The sequence below is a fragment of the Notolepis coatsorum genome, assembly GCF_963971535.1.
Source record: "Notolepis coatsorum genome assembly, chromosome: 1".
NCBI classification, from domain to species: domain Eukaryota; kingdom Metazoa; phylum Chordata; class Actinopteri; order Aulopiformes; family Paralepididae; genus Notolepis; species Notolepis coatsorum.
In genome coordinates this window covers 300,368,052-300,391,985 of record NC_140165.1, presented here as the reverse complement: position 1 = coordinate 300,391,985, position 23,934 = coordinate 300,368,052, and the positions used below count along the sequence as shown (strand labels likewise).

At 40.1% G+C, this 23,934-nt stretch overlaps 1 protein-coding gene across 2 annotated transcripts in view; it reads right to left on the bottom strand.

Moving 5' to 3' along the window:
* The window catches only part of p4ha3 (prolyl 4-hydroxylase, alpha polypeptide III), a 42,272-nt gene extending 34,471 nt beyond the window's left edge, over positions 1-7,801 (bottom strand). For both annotated transcript variants that reach the window (XR_014620683.1, XM_084333296.1), the window contains exons 1-3: positions 7,489-7,801; positions 6,282-6,436; positions 528-751 (exon numbers count right to left, since the gene is read on the bottom strand). Coding sequence is in view for 1 of the 2 variants with exons in the window: in XM_084333296.1 (XP_084189422.1) it covers positions 528-751; positions 6,282-6,436; positions 7,489-7,676 (567 nt within the window). In the remaining variant the exon portion in view is untranslated. The remainder of the gene's footprint in view (positions 1-527; positions 752-6,281; positions 6,437-7,488) is intronic.
* Between the last annotated feature and the right edge of the window lie 16,133 nt (positions 7,802-23,934).

The following is a 23,934-nucleotide window of genomic DNA, read 5'->3' as shown; positions in this document are numbered from 1 at the left end:
CGCTTTCACTACCACACTACAGAAGGTTAACCCTTTCACTACCACAATACAAAGGGTTAACACTTTCACTACCACACCACATATGGTTAACCCTTTCACTACCACACTACACAGGGTTAACCCTTTCACTACCACACTACAGAAGGTTAACCCTTTCACTACCACACTACAAAGGGTTCAATCGTTCACTACCACGCCACAGAAGGTTAACCCTTTCATTACCACACTACAAATGGTTAACCCTTTCACTACCACACTACAAAGGGTTAAAACGTTGACTACCACACCACATAAGGTGAACCCTTTCACTACCACACTACAAATGGTTAACCCTTTCACTACCACACTACAGAAGGTTAACCCTTTCACTACCACACTACAGAAGGTTAACGCTTTCACTACCACACTACAAAGGGTTAACGCTTTCACTACCACACTACAGAAGGTTAACGTTTTCACTACCACACTACAGAAGGTTAACGTTTTCACTACCACACTACAGACAGTTAAAGTGAGACACGGTGTACCTTTCCAACCAGAAAGCAGTCATCTCCAGAGAAAGGGATGGACACCTGGGGCCTGTAGATATCGACAGGGTGGCCGTTAGTGACCCTCTGGAAGAGTCCCCTCGCGAGGCTTCCCACTTGAAGAGCATATACATCCTGGAGCCTCATCAGCCCCTTGGCGGCCCCCTGAAGGTCCTCCAGTTTGGGCAGGCTGGCCTCTTCCTCCTCGTAACCGGACCTGAGGGCTGCCCGGAAGAAGGCCGTGGGAGGGGGGGGGGGGTTGGGTGGTGATAGGAGCAGGAGAAGACACAAAAGAAGAGGGGGGATGATGAACTGCTGTAAAAAGAGTGAAAAAAAACTTGACTCTGCAGGTCAGCGGTTGGTTGCTACCAGTTGCTCCCGGCCTGCTTCTGAGTAGTTGACCAGGCATTCTATAAAATGTTCCATAGCAATAAGCCACAAGGTTGAAATCAATCAAAAATACTAACCTTGTCTTTCACGACTATGCACGTTAGTGACTTACACACCACACAAGCACACTTATCACACGCACACACTGCTGCTAAAATATAATAATAATAATAATAATAATAATAATAATAATAATAATAATAATAATAATAATAATAATAATAATAATAATAATAATAATAATAATAATAATAATAATAATAATAATAATAATAATAATAATAATAACTTTATTTGTATAGCACTTTTCATACAGAGGTTGCAGTTCAAAGTGCTTCACAACAGTAAAAAATACAGGCATAAGCGAGCATAAAAAAGATAGACAGGTAGCAAGGTATGGTAAATCACAGTGTTTCACATTAGGATCTAGCATCCCAATAGGCTCTCTGTTTACAGTTTCATTCAGTAATACAAATAATAAAAATAGTTTAAAATTATTCAGTTTAAAAATAGTCTAAAAATTATCAAATAGAACGGACATACAACAGGGTATTTAACATACAACAGAGCAGTGCATCAGTAAGAAGTAAAAAGTGTGATAAGATAGTTCTCTTAAAATTACAGTGCATATCAAATTAGCATAGAACCGACACATGAATTTGATAGGCAGTGTATAAAAGTAAGCAGGGTAAGAATAGTGCAGGTAAGTACAATTTGTGTCAGGATATCCCTGATGTTTCATTGAAATGCCTGAGCAAAGAGATAGGTTTTAAGCTGTCTTTTGAAGATGTCTAGCGAGTTGGCTTCCCTGATGTTTTGGGGTAGTTTGTTCCACAGTTTTGGGGCATAGTTGATAAAGGCTGCATTACCGATCCTCTTTTGACTGTTTCTGGGAGCCTCTAGTAGTCCAGCAGCTGATGATCGCAGTGTTCTTGCTGGCGTGTAATTTATTAGTGTTGGCGATGTAGCTAGGTCCCTGTCCATTTAGAGCTTTGTATGTAAGGAGAAGGACCTTAAAGTAAATTCTAAATGTTACAGGAAGCCAGTGTAAAGCAGCTAAGACTGGACTAATGTGCTCTCTCCTTTTGGTTCTAGTTAGCAGTCGGACTGCAGAGTTTTGGATTAGCTGAAGCCTCTCTGTGGTTTTCTTTGGGAGACCTGTGAAAAGTGAATTACAGTAGTCTAACCGGCTAGATATGAATGCATGAATTAGCTTCTCAGCATTGTTCTGATTAATAAATGGTCGTACTTTTGCTATATTTCTGAGATGGAAGAACGATGTTTTCGTCACTTTGCTAATATGAGAATTGAAGTTCAGTTCTGAATCTATGATAACCCCGAGACTAGTGACCTCAGATTTGATCCAAGGGGTTAGTCCTCCCAGGTTCTTTATTAACGTTTATTTTTTAGTTTTGGGGCCGATAATTAGAATTTCAGTTTTGTTCTCGTTTAGTTTCAGGAAGTTCTTACTCATCCATTTATTTATTGCCAGTAAGCAGTCTGTAATGGAGCTAATCGCTGTATCATTTGGTTCAGCAGATATGTACAGTTGTGTATCATCCGCATAGCTATGGAAATCTACATTATGTTCTCTGATGATATCACCCAGCGGTAACAGTAACATGTAAAGGGAGAAGAGTAAAGGACCTAAGCAACTCCCTTGTGCAACTCCATAGTTGTTGTCGTATATATCAGACATGTGATCTCCTAGTTTAACATAGAATTTCCTCCCTCTGATGTATGTTTTAAACCAGCCTAGCACATGTTCTGAGAAACCGACAAGGTATAGAATATCATGATCGATTGTATCAAATGCTGCACTGAGATCTAGCAGGATAAGGATGGAGATCTTATTCTCGTCAGAGTTTAGCCTGAGGTCACTGATTATTTTGGTGAGGGCAGTTTCAGTGCTATGATATTTTCTGAATCCCGACTGAAATTCTTCTAAGATGTTGTTTTCTTCAAGAAAGGAATTTATTTGAACTGAAACTATCTTTTCAAGTACTTTACTAATGAATGGTAGGTTGGATATTGGATGATAATTTGCCATTACATTACTATCCAAGTTAGGTGTTTTTAGTAATGGCTTTACAACTGCTGTTTTAAAGGCATCTGGGAAAATACCAGTTCTAAGGGAAGTGTTTATGATAAGCTAGCACAGGGCTTGAAACACTATTAAACACCCGTTTGAAGAAAGCTGTAGGTATAGGGTCAATGTCTGAGGTGGAGGAGTTACATTCTGAGACAGTTTTGCAGAGTACACCTAATGAGATGCATGTGAATCTTCTCATGGTTACATTGCGCGGTTTGCTGCAATCAGCTTTATTTCCATCATGAGTAATGCTGGCCCTGATCAAGGTTATTTTGTTGTTAAAGAATAGTGCAAGTTCTTCACACTTAACCGTTGATGTAGGGGCAGTGTTGAGTAGTAGATTAATAGTGGAAAAAAGGATTCTGGAGTTTCCAGCGTTTTCTGTAATGATTTTAGAGAAGTAGTCTTTCCTTGCTAAGCGGATGGTTTTATTATAAGCAGTTAAAGCATCTTTGTATATATCACAGCATATGGTGGTTTTTATACCTTGTATTGTAGCTATACGTTTGTATAGATAGAATATATGTTGTGTATTATGTTTAGTTTTAGTTTATAGTCTATAGTGTAGTCTATAGTTTATAGCTTATAGCACGTGGGGCGGCGTGGCTCAGGGGTAGAGCGGAGCGTCCAATGATCGAAGGGTTGGTGGTTCGAATCCTGCTCAAGCCCATGTCCATCCCATTGCCGTTGTGTCCTTGGGCAAGACACTTAACCTACTTGCCTCGTATGAATGTGTATGCATGTGAATGAATGTTGGTGGTGGTCGGAGGGGCCGTAGGCGATGATTATTCGCCACGCTTCCGTGAGTCTGCCTCAGGGCAGCTCTGGCTGCAATTGTAGCTTACCACCACCGGTATGACTGTGTATGAATGAATAATGGACCCTGTGAAGCGCTCTGAGTCAGAGAAGAGCGCTATATAAATCCAATCCATTATTATTATTATTATTATAGCTTATTTATACAGTTAGCATAGCATAGTTTATATAGATAGAATATACGTTGTGTATTATGTTTAGTTTTATAGTTTAGTTTATAGTTTTAGTTTATAGTTACTTATAGATTATTTAGTTCATAGTTATAGTTTATATTTAAGGTTAAAGTTTGTAAAGATAGAATATACATGATGTACTATGTTTACAAATCTACTATGGTTGAGGAGCCGGATCTACTATGGTTGAGGAGCACATTTTTCTGAATGTATGTTCATTTAAAAAAACTGTGACAATAAAATAAACTGAATCTGAATCCTACTAAGGAGTCTACCTTGCCTATATTATTACCTACTACGCTAATAATATGCACTCAAGTCTGTCGCACTCAAGTTCGACACTGTTTGACAAACAACGTTACTTATCCTTAGCTGCCAGAGTTGTACTCTTCCTGCTGACTTGTTGTACAGAACCTATAAGTCGCTTTGGATAAAAGCGTCAGCTAAATTACTAAATGTAAATGTAATGCTTCACAATTTGTAATATGTCTTGTCCACACTCTTAGGTATACCCATTTTATCCAATCAGGAGGACTTTCTTTCCAGTTTGCACAACTATATCAGTAAACAGAGCACATCAGTTAACTGTTGATTACACAGCCTGGGGGCCACAATAATTATGGCTTATTTGTCCATTGTGGTAAAATGATTTGTGTGAAACATGCCTGACAGAATTATGTAAGACTACTTGAACTAGATTTCAGTAACATACAGTATACTGTATGTGGATGGATGGGTCAACGACGTATATAGCTATAGGGCTCTAATAAAGTTCACATTCTTCCAGTATGGCTGCCTGTAACTGTTGGTAACCACTTTCAAAAGAAAGTGCCGTGGTAGAGCAGGTAAAATGCTAGAAAAAAGCATATTACTATTCTACTGTGGCTTGTTTACAAGATCCAGTAATAAGAATTATTATACTTGTACTGTATAGTATATTGTATTGTAACTCAGTTACTTCTACTCTGCATTGTACATTGTATATATGTACACTTTTGTCTACGTACTTGACTTCTATTTTATACTGCTATACTTATTTTATACTTATCTATTTTTGTCTAGCACAGTCCCTGGAGCGTAACAGAAAGAAGCATTTCATAGAAAAGTATTCTGTACTTCTGTATGACAACTAATAAAGAAACTTGAAACTTGAAACTATACTGAATTATTATTTTATTATGTATTATTATTTCTCACATAGCAACTCTTCCATTGCCGTGTACAAAACAACGGTTGCTATCGGACAGCCATGCTGGAAGAAGAACTACACAAACATTCCATGTAAGGCCTCTATTGTAAGAATCCGTTAAATGTTTGCCATTTAGATAATTGCAATTGCACAGCCCTGCTACATATTCTGTTCCACTGTATTTTTATTCTAATTTAGTGTATATATTCTACTACATCCTGCACAATTGTACAGCCATGTCCTATATTATATATTATATTGTATTTTTATTCTAATTTAGTTTATATATTCCATTTTATTTTATTCTACTTTGATTGTCTGTTAACACATTGGACGCCAGGCCCGACATATTTTGGGTTAACTCGCCGAAGGTTGGGCGCCAAACCCGCGAAAAGTCGAGTTTTCATCGTTATTTCTTTTATTCTATATTTCCCTTCATAATTCATCCATCCAGCAAACGTCCAATACCGCCGCCTAACGCCTTGCGGCCGCTATTGCACTCCATTTGAAACTATGTGGCTTGTTGTCTGGGCCGAGCTGCGGCGTGCGGGCGGGGTCTAAATACTCTGGCAAGACAAGCGGTTATAAGTGTAACGGAGGTACCGCAGTCTATCCACAGTCACGAGGGACAGTAAGTGAAGTGGTTGTGGACGTTAAGCGGTACTGCAAGTAAACTCACTCCCCAGAGGCATCCAGACCCAATAGCAAGAAGTGATTGGTGGCAAGAAGTGGTTCAACTCCCACTCAGGGCGATCCCTTAACAGGGGTCGAATCGAAAAACACAATGCAGAGTAAGATCACACTGGCTACATAGGGATGGCATCGACGAGAAATTCCTTATATGCGCAAACTTACTTGGCAGTAAAGACCTTTATGATTCTGATTCTGATTCTGGGCCATAGACCACATAAGACAGTAAAACCAACCGTGTGTGTTCTCCATGGCTTCGTCGCTATTGACCACATAAGACAGTAATACCAACCTTGTGTGTTCTCCATGGCTTTGTCTCTATTGACCACATAAGACAGTAAAACCAACTTTGTGTGTTCTCTGTGGCCTCGTCGCTATAGACCACATAAGACAGTAATACCAACCTTGTGTGTTCTCCATGGCTTCCTCGCTATTGACCACATTCAGCCACTCTGAATGCAAGCGTTTGATTAAGGTAAACGCTAACAGCGGGTTTGCCATTGCAGTCGCTGGTCCATTGTAAACCTCACTGTGCAGGTCAGATACCTTTGCAAAGAACCTGGACAAAAGAGAGTAGTATTGAGGTGGAGGGACTTCCAAGTTATATCTCGCACACTACTACTATTGTCAGCACCAGCACCATCATCATCATCTTCATTACTATCACCACCACCATTGCAGAAAAAACCAAATGCCTGATCACTGGTCAGTTTGTCTGGGATCACTTGTCAGTTTGTCTGGAATCACTGGTCGGTTTGTCTGGAATCACTGGTCGGTTTGCCTGGGATCACTGGTCAGTTTGTCTGGGATCACTTGTCAGTTTGTCTGGAATCACTGGTCGGTTTGTCTAGGATCACTGGTCGATTTGTCTGGGATCACTGGTTAGTTTGACTGAGATCACTGGTCAGTTTGACTGGGATCACTGGTTAGTTTGACTGAGATCACTGGTTAGTTTGACTGAGATCACTGGTCAGTTTGACTGGGATCACTGGTTAGTTTGACTGAGATCACTGGTTAGTTTGACTGAGATCACTGGTTAGTTTGACTGATATTACTGGTCAGTTTGACTGGGATCACTGGTTAGTTTGACTAAGATTACTGGTCAGTTTGACTGGGATCACTGGTCAGTTTGTCTGGGATCACTGGTCAGTTTGGCTGGGATCACTGGTCCCAGATTATGGTCCATTTATTGTTTACTGGTTCTCCTAAAGGTTGTATCAAGTGTTAGTAACCTAAAGGTAGGCTAACTATTAGCTGTTAATATTGATCACTGGATCAAACAAATTGCCCCATTAAACTAGAAGTGATGTATCCAGAAGTGCAAACATTTATCACAAGTGATCAGTCTTTGCCTGACCATATGCTTTCAGAATCATTTAAATACATTGACCACATGCTCTCTTTCATAAACAAACGCATGAATGAATGAATAGAAACAGCTGGGGACCCCCCACCCCCAAAACACACACACGCACGCACACACACACGCACGCACGCACGCACACACACACACACACACACACACACACACTTCCTCCAGTTTCTCTTGCAGCCGAACCATTGCTGAATTAAAATAAAAACCTGACTGCCCTATCGCATGCTGTCACTCACCGTTTAATGTCCTCAAGTCTCTCTGATTCGTGGTCAATGTAGGTTTTTAAATAACCAATCAGTTTTCGTTCAGCATTAACAGCCTGTTTAACGTTCAAAAGCGATGTGTACATTTCACCCAGAGACGTCGGAACCACAGTTGAATTCAGGAGACCCCAAATAAAGTAAAGATATTTAAAATAATTCATCTTGCGCGCATTCACACGTCCTCCTCGGTTATAAGCTACCCCTGTCCAGTGCTCAGCGGTTTTGGTTCACGTGGGTGCGTCCCTCATATTGTTCCATCCAGTTTGGAGTTTTGGTTGAGCTCAACTGCGCGCGTCTCTTGCGCGAGAATCAACTATGCCTCTGGTCAGAGAGAGGGAGAGGGAGGGGGAGAGAGAGAGAGAGAGAGAGAGAGAGAGAGAGAGAGAGAGAGAGAGAGAGAGAGAGAGAGAGAGAGAGAGAGAGAGAGAGAGAGAGAGAGAGAGAGAGAGAGAGAGAGAGAGAGAGAGAGAGAGAGAAAAGAAAGAAGAGGGGGGACAGAGAGAGGGGGGGGGCAGAGAGAAAGATAGAGAGAGAAAGAGAGGAGGGGGGGCAGAGAGAGACGCGCTTCCACAGCGCTCAGGCACAAGAGGACAGGTATCAATTTTCACCGTCTGGGGGGATTGATTGATTGATTGATTGATTGATTGATTGATTGATTGATTGATTGATTGATTGATTAATTGATTGGTTGATTGATTGAACATTTTATTAACAGATTGCAGAATGGGTACAATACAGTACAGCTCAATACACACAATTGTTAAGGGGATGCAGACCAGAGAAAGACTTTCGGAGTGTAGCCTTTGCAGATATGATGAGCTGTCAAACAATTAAGTGTTCGTTCTTTACTCAAAAAATTCGAAATACTTAAGTAAAAAAATGTATTACAAAAAAGTACCGCATCAATGGTAATTTGCTACAGTCCAACCTATGGAGTATGGATGTATGTAGGTTAGTGTCGCGTAATTTTTTTGTATTACTTTCCTAAGAAGATAAGATAAGATATTGCATTATTGACCCCATTGGGCGAAAATCTAAAACCAATGCTCTCAAGAAAACTGCAATAGAGCCATAACATATTGGAATAGGATCCCATTACATATCATCAGGGGTGTAAAGTACCCAGAAATTTGTGAAGTCGATATGGGTACCATCTCAAAATCTTACTCAAGTAAAAGTCAGAGTATCTGGCTAAAAACACACTTGAGTAAAAGTTCAAAAGTTTCTACGTTTAAATGTACTTAAGTACTAAAAAGTAAAAGTAAACACTTTTTTCTGACTGTATTCTACACTAGGTGTTTTCTAGTCTTTCACAAGGACCAATCAGCATGGGTATGAACTGGTTCATTTCCCATTGATGGGGATTTGATTTGCTGTTTTGAAATAAAGGATTAATAACATTAATCGGCCAGAGAAACAAATATCCTGATTAAAATGGTTGGACCTGCGGGATTTGTACTTTGTGGGTTTGATTGATTGATGACTTTATTAACAGATTGCAGAATGGACAATACAGTATACGACTCAATACACACAAGGGGATGCAGACCAGAAAAATACTTTCGTCTTGTTTACATCAGGGTCCCCCATTTTCAATTCATCAAGACATTTATGACATACATTTAAATGTAAGGAGTAAAAAGTATGTTTTTTTTCCCTATGAAATGTAATTGAGTAAAAGTACAAGTATACAAACTTAATAATACTTGAGTAAAGTACAAATCCCCCAAAACAGTACAAGTACAATTACTCAAGTACTTTACAGCCCTGCATATCATACGGACGGAAAACAAGGACAGTTTAAAAAATAAACTTAAAGGAGCCATAATCCAGAAGGAAATCATTATGTCATGCATGAGTGTAGCTGCAGCCATGTGTTATCCAAACGTCTTCTGTTTACTTTGTTTTTGTTTTAAAGGTATGGTGAAATGGATTCACCTATGACCTTATTTTGTATTGATTATGTATGTGATATATGACTGATTTATACTGAATGTTACATATTTGTATGTGTATATCTGTGCGGACCCCAGGAAGAATAGTCAACACGTTGGTGATGACTAATGGGGATCCTAATAAACATAAACTGTACATTGTACTGTACTACATCTGATTAGCACTATTACTCAGTAATACTAATTTGATATAGTGTATACCCAGTTTAATCACCTGTACATTGTATATTACTATTCAAGTTCAAGAGTTTTATTCATCACATACACACCAGGGGGCATACAGTGAAATGCGGTTGGCCATGCCTGCTTCGATTGTGCAATAAAACAATAGTAATAATAATAAAAAGATAAAACTAGAATAGACATGGTAAAATAGACATGTTAATAAATCGCTTAAAGGCACTGGATCCTATGTACATTCCTATACAATGTGCAGTTTTTCTTGTATGTCCCTATGCTATACTTGCTGTTACTAACTATACTATACAACAATCACAACAAGTTATTTTCTTAATCCTTTTCCTTCCTATGTACTATTACATGTACTCTGGTTGGATTCCAAATGTATTTTCGTTGTACTGTAGTTGTGCTGTATGATAATACATTTTAATATAATATAATCTACTACTACATTTTCAGTATACCAACCTCTTTACATTGCTGTGTACAATGATAAAAGAAAGATACTTGTTCAACTAAAAAACAATCCGTTTATTATTAAACACATATATAGGGCTACCACTCCGAACATACTCCTTCCCTCAATATCCCCAGAAGAGACAAAGAACGGTCATCAAAAGCAGAGAGCATGTGAATAAATTCAAGTCTCTCTGCCCGCTTCACGCTCAGGTAGAAGTATCGCATCTCGTCATCGTGACTAGCGAGACCAACACTTTAGAAACACATTTCACAAGTCGAGAACTATAGAAATGATCCCTGAAAGTATAGTCTTGCCGGATAACTGAACGCAGCTCACTACCAGTATGGGGAGCTTACCAGTCTGTGTCATGGTGCTTCTCGCTCTAAATAGGAACCATCTTGGCGTATCTAAAATTCATCTGGAATTCATGCACTGATCACAAGTCACAAATCAAACTAATGCCTCATCTGCTTATTATATTAACGTATATTAACTTAACTTGCAACAACTGCGCCTCTCGAATACCCACAATGCATTGCTGTCTGGTTTACATATACTCTTTTGTGACGCACGCGTCCTCAGTGTTTTGCATTGGTTACGGTAGTGTTTGGCAATGGCAGGTGTGGTGATTAAGTTCAGTTGTATTACATTTATTTCTCTCTGTATTATATATCTTTTTACATTGTACTGTTTTATTTCGGCTTGTGTTTTTGTGGTTATTTAATTTGTTATCCAGTACTCCCTGTACTGTTGTTTGTGTGTTGTATTGTTAATAAAGTTTCCTGGCGGTCGGTGTGAGTGGCGCGCGGGCTGTTTGTGTTTTCCTTCGGTCATGACATGCTTTATCAGTGGGTGTGTCTTGGATGGGATGTGGTAGGGTCAGGGATGCTTTCGAGCAACACTTTACTTATTTTATGCCTATTCCTATGTCTGCACTTTCTACATTGCACTACTTTTATTGTCATTTATACCTATTCTTATGTCTGCACTGTATGCATTGCTTTTATTCTGTCAACTGTATGCAAATTGTATGCCTATGTTCATTTTATGCTATTTGCTGTGAAGCACTTTGAGCTGCAATCCATGTATGAAAGGTGCTATATAAATAAAGTTATTATTATTATTATTATTATTATTATTATTATTATTATTATTATTATTATTATTATTATTATTATTATTATTATTATTATTATTATTATTATTATAAAAAGGCGCTATTTGAAGACATTATTATTATTATTAAGACATAAATATAGGCAATACAATTATAGTAAAGATAAAAATAAGCAGTGTAAACAATATAATTAAAGGTACCCTATTGTAAAAATGGCCCTTTCCAGTGTTTTGCATTGTTTTCAAGCAATGTGGGGTTGTACCAACACTGAGAAAATGTGAAATCTGTACCAAGTGCAGTTTCTGCTGTTCAGCTGTGACAAGAACTCTCCCTACTGAAATAAGCCATTCAGAATGTACTGGATCTGTGACGTGTAAGAGGCGCTGACCAATTGATTGATTGATTGATTGAAAACTTTATTAACAGATTGCAGAATGGGTACAATACAGTACGGCTCAATACACACAATTGTTAAGGGGATGCAGACCAGATAAATACTTTTGTCTTGTTTACATCAGGGTCCCACATTTTCAATTCATCGTAACATTTATGACATACAAGTGACAGTACTGTTACATCCAGGCATTTATGACATACAAGATATACAAATATACAGCACTGTTTAAAGGCCTACTTGGAGGTTAAACCCTACTCTTCAATTATGGGTAGTTTACATCATTGGTATCTAATTTCATAATTTATTTTTTTCCATTTGACGCCGGAAATTCCACTCAGAAAGGGTTAAACATGTCCATGCACGAATAACATGTATGGAGCCAATCAAAAAGCTTATCAGACGCTATCAGGGCCGTGACGTCACTGCGGGTAACTTTCCCCTACTTCTGATCCACTACAAGGAGTTTGACGAGTGCAGAAAGCTATTTCCTTGATCCAAATGGACGCCTTACAAGACACAAATGGGTTTAATCGTCGGAGAGACTTTGATGGACCAGCTACAACTGCATTTTTGGTTGAAACAAGGTAGTTATAAGGTTTTTAATGTCGTAAAAAAAACTACATTTACAACTAGGCAGCCTGTTGTTCAGTACAGCAGCGCCATTGGTCTGTGGACTGTCGCGGGTCATAGTACTAAGTTGGCTATATTATGGCTCTGGCTAATGTTAACGTTACCCCGCTAACGTTAGCATTATGTCTACTGTCGTGAACCATTTTAAATCGGGGCATGTAAAAGAGTTTCGGAAACGAGTAAAATGTGCAGGTCCTCTTCTCAGACCTGTGGGGCTAGCCCTGCACGCATTATGCCGGCTAGCAAGCTACACGTCACGGCATGTTGATAGCACGATAGTAGCCCCTTTCATGACTGATGCACTCGGTGCATCACAGTCATGAAACGGGCTACCACAATAGCTAACTAACGTTAACGTTACAAGCTCAAACACCTTATAACTACTAACGTTACTACTGTCGTGTCCACAAGTTCCCTGGCAGAATACTTTGTTTGTGAGGACAAAGGTATACAAAGAGGAGAGAACCATTTTAAATCGGGGCATGTTAGGAGTTTCGAGAATGCTGGCTAGCAAGCTAGCTAGCTACTAACGTTATATACACAATATGTACAACGACACAATAATTTACATTATTACAAATATGGTAACGTGGTTGTGGCTTTTACAAATAGTGGTTAGCTTTAGAGATAAATGGCTATGATCACGGAGCAATAGTGTTAGGTGAAACAGATACTAGATCCTCGGCTAGTAGTAGCAAGGCTCTTTGCTTCCTGCCACTACCTGCGTGTGATTCTCAGCCCCTGCTGCCCTGTACCTGCTGTGACGTCATCATTAAGATGACACACGCACGTTATGAACCATGGATTAAAATATGCACATGCGTGGTGGTTGGGGTTAGGCGGACAAAATGTTTGATAAAAACGCTAAAACTGGGTAAATTTCGATAATTTCTTTTCCCCTCTTCATGAAAGTCACCGTTGGCCTAGTCACATTGTTTATTGAACAAAAATACAACATGCAAGTGGGCCTTTAAGAGACAGAGTTTCTAAAAGAGAGTATATACAGTATATATAGTAGATCAGAATGTGCAATGTTACTCACTGTGCCTTGTATATATTATATTTATCTATTTTTACCTTATTTTCTAGCACACGCTTGTATTTAAATATGTTTAGGTTAAGTATTGTGTGATTTTGTGTGAAGGGCGGATTAGCAAAGTAAGATTTTCATTGTATGGTAAACTGTCTGTTTAACTGTGCACATGACAATAAACAATCTTGAATCTTGAATATACATTTGAGGGGGAAGAAACTGTACATTGAAGGGGGTTGGGTGGAGGGGGGCGTTGGATATGTACAGGGGCCAGTTTCGAATTGCAGCCTCCCACAGGTGCTCTTTGAGAGCGGTTTTGAAGGTGGGTAGGGATTCAAAAATGTTTTACTGCTTTAGGTAGGGCGTTCCACATTGATGTGGCATAATTGCGAAACGTGTTTAGTCCCTTGTTTGTGCCGAATCTGGGTTGAACATGATTTGTGGAACTCCCTCTGGTGTTGTGGTTGTGGTATTCACTGACCTTTGTGAAGTATTTCGACATGTACATGGGTACCTAAGTGGTGTAGTGTATCTTGTAGACTGCAAGTTGCTGTACTCTGTCGTCTACTCTAAGCCATCCTAGGTTGTCAAAATGGGCATGGGTGAGGTGGGTTTTAGGAGTAAGGTCAAGCAGTAGTCTGACCAGTTTGTTTCGTGATGTTGACCATGAGGTGCAAGCATAGTCGTAGTACCCTTGAATGAGTCTTCAGGGTATTCTTGTTTACCAGAGAGGATATCCGGTACAAGAATCTTGTTCGGTGGTTGACTTTTTTGATTACATTTTGTCACAGGGAAGATTTGCCTCTAGGATGGAACCCAGGTATGTAATTTCATCTTTCCTTGTGACAATATTGTCACCCACTGTAACAGAGAAGCCGTTGGTCTTGCTGACTTTGTTATTTGATCCAAAGAGAATGGACTCTGTTTTACCCAGGTGTAATGATATCATCATTATCAGCGAGCCAGGTGCAGATCCTGCCGAGTTCAGAGCTGAGGGCTTTCTCAACCTGGAACTTGTTCCTGTCAGAGACCAGTGGGGCTGAGTCGTCCGCGAACAGGAACAAGTTGCAGTCACAAGCTGATGACATGTCATTTACATAAATTATGAACAGTAGCGGTCCTAGTATGCTTCCTTGTGGAACACCATAGCTCACTGGGAGGGGGGGGGGGGGGGGTAGTGTACCGTTTACCTCCACTATTTGTTCTCTCCCCTCCAGGTAGGATTGCATCTAGCTCACTGATAAAAGAGGCTCAGCTTCTTCCCCCAGGCCATCAGAGCCCTGAACAATGAACATTGAGTGCCACAGAACACTGAACTATCCACACACAAGCACACATGAACACACACACGACACGCACGCTGTGCACGCTCACACACTAGCAGCCACTTAACACTTTAACATGAGCGGGCACACACTCATGCCGCACACTTATGGCCAAAAGGAAAGGCCACTTTAAATTAGAATAACAGGAAGTGTATTGCACTACCAAAGCTACCTAGCATGTCCTATATGCTCTGTAAATAACTATGTACAGATACCGAGATGTCACACCATGTTACCTGTTTATTGCACAATGTTTTTTTTTTATTGGATTCTATTATATGTTGTACCACTGTATTGCACATTGTTGCGGGCAAGACCACCCGCATTTCATTGTATACTTGTATGCCGTGACAATTAAAACTCTTGACTTGACTTGAAACCAATTGATTTTAGCTTGTCAATCAGAATGGAGTGATTGACAGTGTCGAAAGCCTTTTGGAGGTCCAGCATGACCATGCCGCAGTATTGGTCAGTATTTGATGTGGTCGTTCAAATAGAGAAGGCCAATCACTGTTAAGCTAATATCTGCATACCTCGCCCCTACTGTGGTGGTAGCCACCGCCCACAATCAACTGATGTTCCACAGCTATTCGAGTAAGTTAGCATAACGTAAAAATTATCAGCAAAATAGGCAAGACATGTGCTGTTCCTGGCTGCCAAGCAGCAAATACGTCCTTGCACTTGTTTCCTAATGATATCGTGCTCCACAAGCAATGTTAGCAAGTTAGTTTTTGGATTTTTGCAAAGACGACATTGAGAATCAAGGACTTTATAATGCTGGGGTGATTTCCAGGCTGTTGCTAAAGAAGGGAGCTAGCCTGTAGCCTACCAAGTCTTCGGGACCCGAAAGAAAGTATCGAATCAGTAAGTACATAAGTCGTAATTAGTTAATTAGCAGTAGGACCTCGTTCATTCATCCGTTACCAAACGTCTACAACTATGATGATGAAGTTAAAGTAAAAACTTTTTTTCTGACTGTATTCTACACTAGGTGTTTTCTAGTCTTTCACAAGGACCAATCAGCATGGGTATGAGCTGGTTCATTTCCCATTGATGGGGATTTGATTTGCTGTTTTGAAATAAAGGATTAATAACATTAATCGGCCAGAGAAACAAATATCCTGATTAAAATGGTTGGACCTGCGGGATTTGTACTTTGTAGGTTTGATTGATTGATGACTTTATTAACAGATTGCAGAATGGACAATACAGTATACGGCTCAATACACACAAGGGGATGCAGACAAGAAAAATACTTTCGTCTTGTTTACATCAGGGTCCCCCATTTTCAATTCATCAAGACATTTATGACATACATTTAAATGTAAGGAGTAAAAAGTATGTTTTTTTTTCTCTGAAATGTAATTGAGTAAAAGTACAAGTATACACAAACCTAATAATACTTGAGTAAAGTACAAATCCCCCAAAACAGTACAAGTACAATTACTCAAGTACTTTACAGCCCTGCATATCATACGGACGGAAAACAAGGACAGTTTAAAAAAGAAACTTAAAGGAGCCATAATCCAGAAGGAAATCATTATGGCATGCATGAGTGTAGCTGCAGCCATCATGTTATCCAAACTTCTTCTGTTTACTTTGTTTTTGTTTTAAAGGTATGGTGAAATGGATTCACCTATGACCTTATTTTGTTTTATTTGGTATTGATTATGTATGTGATATATGACTGATTTATACTGAATGTTACATATTTGTATGTGTATATCTGTGCGGACCCCAGGAAGAATAGTCAACACGTTGGTGATGACTAATGGGGATCCTAATAACCATAAACTGTACATTGTACTGTACTACATCTGATTAGCACTATTACTCAGTAATACTAATTTGATATAGTGTATACCCAGTTTAATCACCTGTACATTGTATATTACTATTCAAGTTCAAGAGTTTTATTCATCACATACATACCAGGGGGCATACAGTGAAATGCGGTTGGCCATGCCTGCTTCGATTGTGCAATAAAACAATAGTAATAATAATAAAAAGATAAAACTAGAACAGACATGGTAAAATAGACATGTTAATAAATCGCTTAAAGGCACTGGGTCCTATGTACATTCCTATACAATGTGCAGTTTTTCTTGTATGTCCCTATGCTATACTTGCTGTTACTAACTATACTATACAACAATCACAACAAGTTATTTTCTTAATCCTTTTCATGTACTCTGGTTGGATTCCAAATGTATTTTCGTTGTACTGTACTTGTGCTGTATAATAATACATTTTAATATAATCTAATCTACTACTACATTTTCAGTATACCAACCTCTTTACATTGATGTGTACAATGATAAAAGAAAGAAGCATTTTGTATAAGGATAAGAAGCATAAGCATTTTGTATAAAAGTATTATGTACTTCTGTATGACAACTATTAAAGAAACTTGAAAGATACTTGTTCAACTAAAAATTAATCCGTTTATCATTAAACACATATATAGGGCTACCACTCCGAACATACTCCTTCCCTCAATATCCCCAGAAGAGACAAAGAACGGTCATCAAAAGCAGAGAGCATGTGAATAAATTCAAGTCTCTCTGCCCGCTTCACGCTCAGGAAGAAGTATCGCATCTCGTCATCGTGACTAGCGAGACCAACACTTTAGAAACACATTTCACAAGTCGAGAACTATAGAAATGATCCCTGAAAGTATAGTCTTGCCGGATAACTGAACGCAGCTCACTACCAGTATGGGGAGCTTACCAGTCTGTGTCATGGTGCTTCTCGCTCTAAATAGGAACCATCTTGGCGTATCTAAAATTCATCTGGAATTCATGCACTGATCACAAGTCACAAATCAAACTAATGCTCATCTATTTATTATATTAACTTATATTAACTTAACTTGCAACAACTGCGCCTCTCGAATACCCACAATGCATTGCTGTCTGGTTTACATACCGGCATACTCTTTTGTGACGCACGCGTCCTCAGTGTTTTGCATTGGTTACGGTAGTGTTTGGCAATGGCAGGTGTGGTGATTAAGTTCAGTTGTATTACATTTATTTCTCTCTGTATTATATATCTTTTTACATTGTACTGTTTTATTTCGGCTTGTGTTTTTGTGGTTATTTAATTTGTTATCCAGTACTCCCTGTACTGTTGTTTGTGTGTTGTATTGTTAATAAAGTTTCCTGGCGGTCGGTGTGAGTGGCGCGCGGGCTGTTTGTGTTTTCCTTCGGTCATGACATGCTTTATCGGGGTGTGTCTTGGATGGGGATGTGGTAGGGTCGAGGGATGCTTTCGAGCAACACTGTACTTATTTTATGCCTATTCCTATGTCTGCACTTTCTACATTGCACTACTTTTATTGTCATTTATACCTATTCTTATGTCTGCACTGTATGCATTGCTTTTATTCTGTCAACTGTATGCAAATTGTATGCCTATGTTCATTTTATGCTATTTGCTGTGAAGCACTTTGAGCTGCAATCCATGTATGAAAGGTGCTATATAAATAAAGTTATTATTATTATTATTATTATTATTATTATTATTATTATTATTATTATTATTATTATTATTATTATTATTATTATTATTATTATTATAAAAAGGCGCTATTTGAAGACATTATTATTATTAAGACATAAATATAGGCAATACAATTATAGTAAAGATAAAAATAAGCAGTGTAAACAATATAATTAAAGGTATTGTAAAAATGGCCCTTTCCAGTGTTTTGCATTGTTTTCAAGCAATGTGGGGTTGTACCAACACTGAGAACCAGTGTTGCGTTGTTATTATGGACTGAGCCGCCACGCAGGATAATGACGCGGTTTTGAAGGTGGGTAGGGATTCAAAAATGTTTTACGGCTGTGGGTAGAGCGTTCCACATTGATGTGGCATAATTGCGAAACGTGTTTAGTCCCTTGTTTGTGCCGAATCTGGGTTGAACATGATTTGTGGAACTCCATCTGGTGTTGTGGTTGTGGTATTCACTGACCTTTGGGAAGTATTTCGACATGTACATGGGTACCTAAGTGGTGTAGTGTATCTTGTAGACCAGGCCCATTGCAAGTTGCTGTACTCTGTCGTCTACTCTAAGCCATCCTAGGTTGTCGAAATGGGCAGGGGTGAGGTGGATTTTAGGAGTAAGGTCAAGCAGTAGTCTGACCAGTTTGTTTTGTGATGTTGACCATGAGGTACAAGCATAGTCGTAGTACCCTTGAATGAGTCTTCAGGGTATTCTTGTTTACCAGAGAGGAGATCCGGTACAAGAATCTTGTTCGTTGGTTCACTTTTTTGATTACATTGGTTGCCATTTTGTCACCAGTGGCGTCGCGTGGGTAAAATAACAGGGGAAGCCAAAAAAAAATATTAAAAAAAAATTATTAAATATTTTTATTAATATATATATATATATATTTTTTTTCAAGTAGTCACCATGTAGTCACCATGTACACTACAGTATGGCTCGGCGGCCAGTCAAACTTTCTTAACAGATTGCAGAATGGGTACAATACAGTACGGCTCAATACACACAATTGTATAAGGGGATGCAGACCAGAGAAAGACGTTTGTCTTGTTTACATCAGGGTCCCCCATTTTCAATTCATACTAGTGACATTTATGACATACAAGACATCATGACATCAAATATACAGTACTGTTACCCCTAGATCCTGACAGAGTATATACATATGATGGGGAGGGGACTGTACATTAGGAGGGGGTGGGTGGGTGGGAGAGAAATATACATACGGCCGGTGTTGTTTTCGAGGAGGGACTCGGGAGTAGGATTCCGCAGAACACCGGGAGAGAATATGACTGTCTATTAGACAAACGTGACAAGACAAACGTATTTCTCTGGTCTGCATCCCCTTAACAATTGTGTGTATTGAGCCGTACTGTATTGTACCCATTCTGCAATCTGTTAAATAAAGTTCTCATTCATTCATTCATTCATTCATTCACGTGTCTGTTGCGCCGCGCGCCCAGCCATCAGAGCGCTCCTACTGTAAAATGCGGAAGCAGTCATTTCAGCCTCAGTTTTACTCGTTTATAAAAATGATTTAAAATGTTTATTAGCAACGCCGAGCTTTCAAACCCCGCCGCATCTGTGTGTGAAACCCTAATGGAACGCTGGGTACCTTTGACATTTATATCCGATATATTTTGGACCCACCGCTAGCTTTTAAGCAGTGCTTGATGGTGCACATTAACCTGGCTACTACGGAGGAATAAATTACTGCATATTCCAGCCCCTGGCTTGCATTGCAGTCATGAAAGGGTATACAAGCTTGCCTGATAACGTTAGTTAGTCCTTAGTCAGGCTGCTCAGTTCTTACCTGGTCAATAATGTGGTCCTCCTCTTGCCAGATAGATTTGTTAAATCATAATATCCACAGTGGTGTGCTCTGCGCTGGTCCTCAGTACTAATGGGATGTCACGTTAGGTAGTCAGGTGGAAACGTGAACTTCTGACCTGCCCCGCCTCCAGGTGGAACATTATGCTGAACGTCTTCCTCCCAGCTCCGTTTTAAACTTTTAGGGTGTGGCACAGTGGCAGTCAGCCCGAATCTGATTGGCTAGGATCGGATTTGGAGTTTGGACTCACTCTATAATGCTGGAAGCCTGGAGAAAGAGACCTACCCACTGCTTCTCTCCTATACTAGCTGCAGTAGTGAGCACAGTCTGACAGTGTGTTAGAGGGAGTGAGAAGGAGAAGAGGGAGACATAAAAAAAAAAAAAAAAAAAAAACACAGATGCACAGATGAAAAAGAATGTAAACTATATTAAAAAAAAATTATATTTTAATTTTTTTTGTTTTTTTCATATTTCATAATTTGATATGAATTGATATGAATATAGGGAGGCATGGCTTCCGTTGGCTTCCACAAGGATTCGCCACTGTTTGTCACAGGAAAGATTTGCCTCTAGTATGGAACCCAGGTATGTAATTTCATCTTTCCTTGTGACAATATTGTCACCCACTGTAACAGAGAAGCCGTTGGTCTTGCTGACTTTGTTATTTGAGAATGGACTCTGTTTTACCCAGGCGTAATGATATTATCATTATCAGCGAGCCAGGTGCAGATTCTGCCGAGTTCAGAGCTGAGGGCTTTTTCAACCTGGAACTTGTTCCTGTCAGAGACCAGTGGGGCTGAGTCGTCCGCGAACAGGAACAAGTTGCAGTCACAAGCTGATGACATGTCATTTACATAAATTAGGAACAGTATTAGTGCACTGCAACCTTGCCCAGGCCCGACGGGGCCCGACGGGTTCTGGCTGGGTAGGGCTTTTTTTTAATAAATAATTCAGGCTCGGCCGGGCCCGGGCACCGCCGTTTTAAATTTTTTTATTGCGTTTTTTTTATTGCGTTTTTTTTCCTTTTCTCCATATAACTAGGGTTATAGGATAACCTTCGTTTTAAGATTCGCTTTCTCTTTTGCGCCAGAGAAACATTTGGATGTAATTACTGCAGCGCGCAGGGAGAACTCAGGGGACAAGTTCAACTCGATTGGTTGTGTTGGAATATAGCCAGTTGGCGAACGTTTTAATTTGTTCTTGGGATGTATGTAGCCGGTTTTGTTAACGGTGTTCAACGCGTTGCTGACGTCGTGGTGAGTGATATGTTTATTATTTGCTGGGTCGCAACTCGCTACCTGTTTTGTTGTGATTTTCATTACGTTGCTCTGCTCGAAATCTGATTTCTGTTTTCTGTTTGTTTGTTTGACTGAGTAGGCTATTGTGTGTCGTGTGTGTGTGTGTGTCAAAGAAGATTCTATAGCCTTCAATACGTTTTACGAGGCTGATGTGTGAGTCAGTCTATATAAGCGAGCACTGGGAGAGACGGCATTGCGAAACAGGCTATGTAAATGCTTCTTAGTTTTGTTTATTTATTACGTTCATATAAAACCGTGTTTCGAATATTTAAAAAAAATTAAAAAAAAATTATATTTTAATAATAATAATAATAATATTTTTTTTCAGGTTTTCACGCGGGCTAGGGCTTAAAATATTATTTACAGTCGGGCTTATTTTCGGGCAGGGCCTGAAGTTCACGGGCTCGGGCAGGGCTCAGGCTTTATTTCAAGGCCCTTGCAGACCACTAAACAGTATAGCGGTCCTAGTATGCTTCCTTGTGGAACACCATAGCTCACTGGGAGGGGGGGGGGGCGCGGGTAGTGTACCGTTTACCTCCACTATTTGTTCTCTCCCCTCCAGGTAAAATTGCATCTAGCTCACTGATAAACCAATTGGTTTTAGCTTGTCAATCAGAATGGAGTGATTGACAGTGTCGAAAGCCTTTTGGAGGTCCAGCATGACCATGCTGCAGTATTGGTCAGTATTTGATGTGGTCGTTCAAATAGAGAAGGCCAATCACTGTTAAGCTAATATCCGCATACCTCGCCCCTACTGTGGTTGTAGCCACCGCCCACAATCAACTGATGTTCCACAGCTATTCGAGTAAGTTAGCATAACGTTAAAATTATCAGCAAAATGGGCAAGACATGTGCTGTTCCTGGCTGCCAAGCAGCAAATACGTCCTTGCACTCGTTTCCTAATGATATCGTGCTCCACAAGCAATGTTAGCAAGTTAGTTTTTGGATTTTTGCAAAGACGACATTGAGAATCAAGGACTTTATAATGCTGGGGTGATTTCCAGGCTGTTGCTAAAGAAGGGAGCTAGCCTGTAGCCTACCAAGTCTTCGGGACCCGAAAGAAAGTATCGAATCAGTAAGTACATAAGTCATAATTAGTTAATTAGCAGTAGGACCTTGTTCATTCATCCGTTACCAAACGTCTACAACTATGATGCACTTCGGACTAGTGTCAGGTAAAGCAAGGAGAACGCGCACTCGAACAGACAGATTATTTGCTATAGTCAAGGTCAAGGTCAAGGTCCACTTTATTTATATAACACATTTAAAATCAACCGAAGTTGTTGTTTGAGTGTCTAGAAAAGCGCTATATAAATGCAATTAATTATTATTATTATTATTTTTTGATCCACTTTTTCTCCAATTTTTTCTATATTTTCTCCCATCCCAATTTCGTATCATCCAATTCAACCCTCCCCTGTCACGGACGCTGTTTCTTGCCTCCCACAAGCCGGCTGCAATGTGGACTGAGTCATACATAGCACAAGTCCCCTCCGGTACTTGAGGTAACAGCAGTCGCATCTTTTCACCTGCGCAGCTCGATCTCTCAGTGGCGAGGAGTAACGCGTGGGAGGCTCACGCTGCCCCCGACACTTCCTGATTCTACTGCGCAGGCGCACCAACCGACCTGTAGGAGTCGCTGTCCACAACGCCCGATCCCCACCCATCAGTTTCCCACCCCCTAATACGGCCAATGTGTATTAGTACGGACGACCAGCTAAACTGAAAGCAAATGTGGAGCGCTGGGCTCGAACTGACGAGCCCAGCGTCTCCAGCATTTCGTGGCGAGCGCCTTGCCCACTACGCCACGTAGCCGCCCTTATTATTATTATTATTATGGGCTTGAACTACGACTTCTGCCAGTGGGTGTTGGAAGTGGTGAGATCAGGTAACTGCACTTCCTCATCCATCACATCCATCACCCCCCAGGGCTGTGTTCTGAGCCCCCTCCTCTACTCGCTTTACACGCATGACTGTGTGGCAAAGCACAACAGCAACACAATTGTTAAGGTTGCTGATGACGACACAGCTCTGGTGGGCCTGATCTCTGCAAACGATGAGAGGGCCTACCTGGGAGAGTTGGAGGAGAACCGCGAACCTTGCGCTGTGGTGCAGCGACTCTACTTCCTTAGGTGCCGAAGGAAATTCAAAGTGAGTCAGAAGATCTTAAAGAACTTCTACTCATGCACCATAGAGAGCATCCTTACTGGTAACATCACCTCCTGGTTTGGGAATAGCACAGAATTAAACACTTTTAACAGTACACCATATCTTATCTCAAGTTTCAAGTTTCAAGTTTGTTTATTAATAAATTATCACAATAAAATACAGGGCAGCAGCAGACTACATTGAGCTGTACTATATTGTACCCATTCTGCAATCTGTTAATACAATTTGCAATCAATCAATCAATCCCCGTACAGTGAAAATTGATACCTGTCCTCTTGTGCCTGAGCGCTGTGGAAGTGAGTCTCTCTCTCTGTCCCCCCCCCTCTCTCTCTCTCTCTGCCCCCCCTTCTCCTCTCTCTCTCTCTCTCTCTCTCTCTCTCTTCTCTCTCTCTCTCTCTCTCTCTCTCTCTCTCTCTCTCTCTCTCTCTCTCTCTCTTTCTCCCTCTCTCTCTCCCCCCCCCTCTCTCTCTCTCTCTCTCTCTCTCTCTCTCTCTCTCTCTCTCTCTCTCTCTCTCTCTC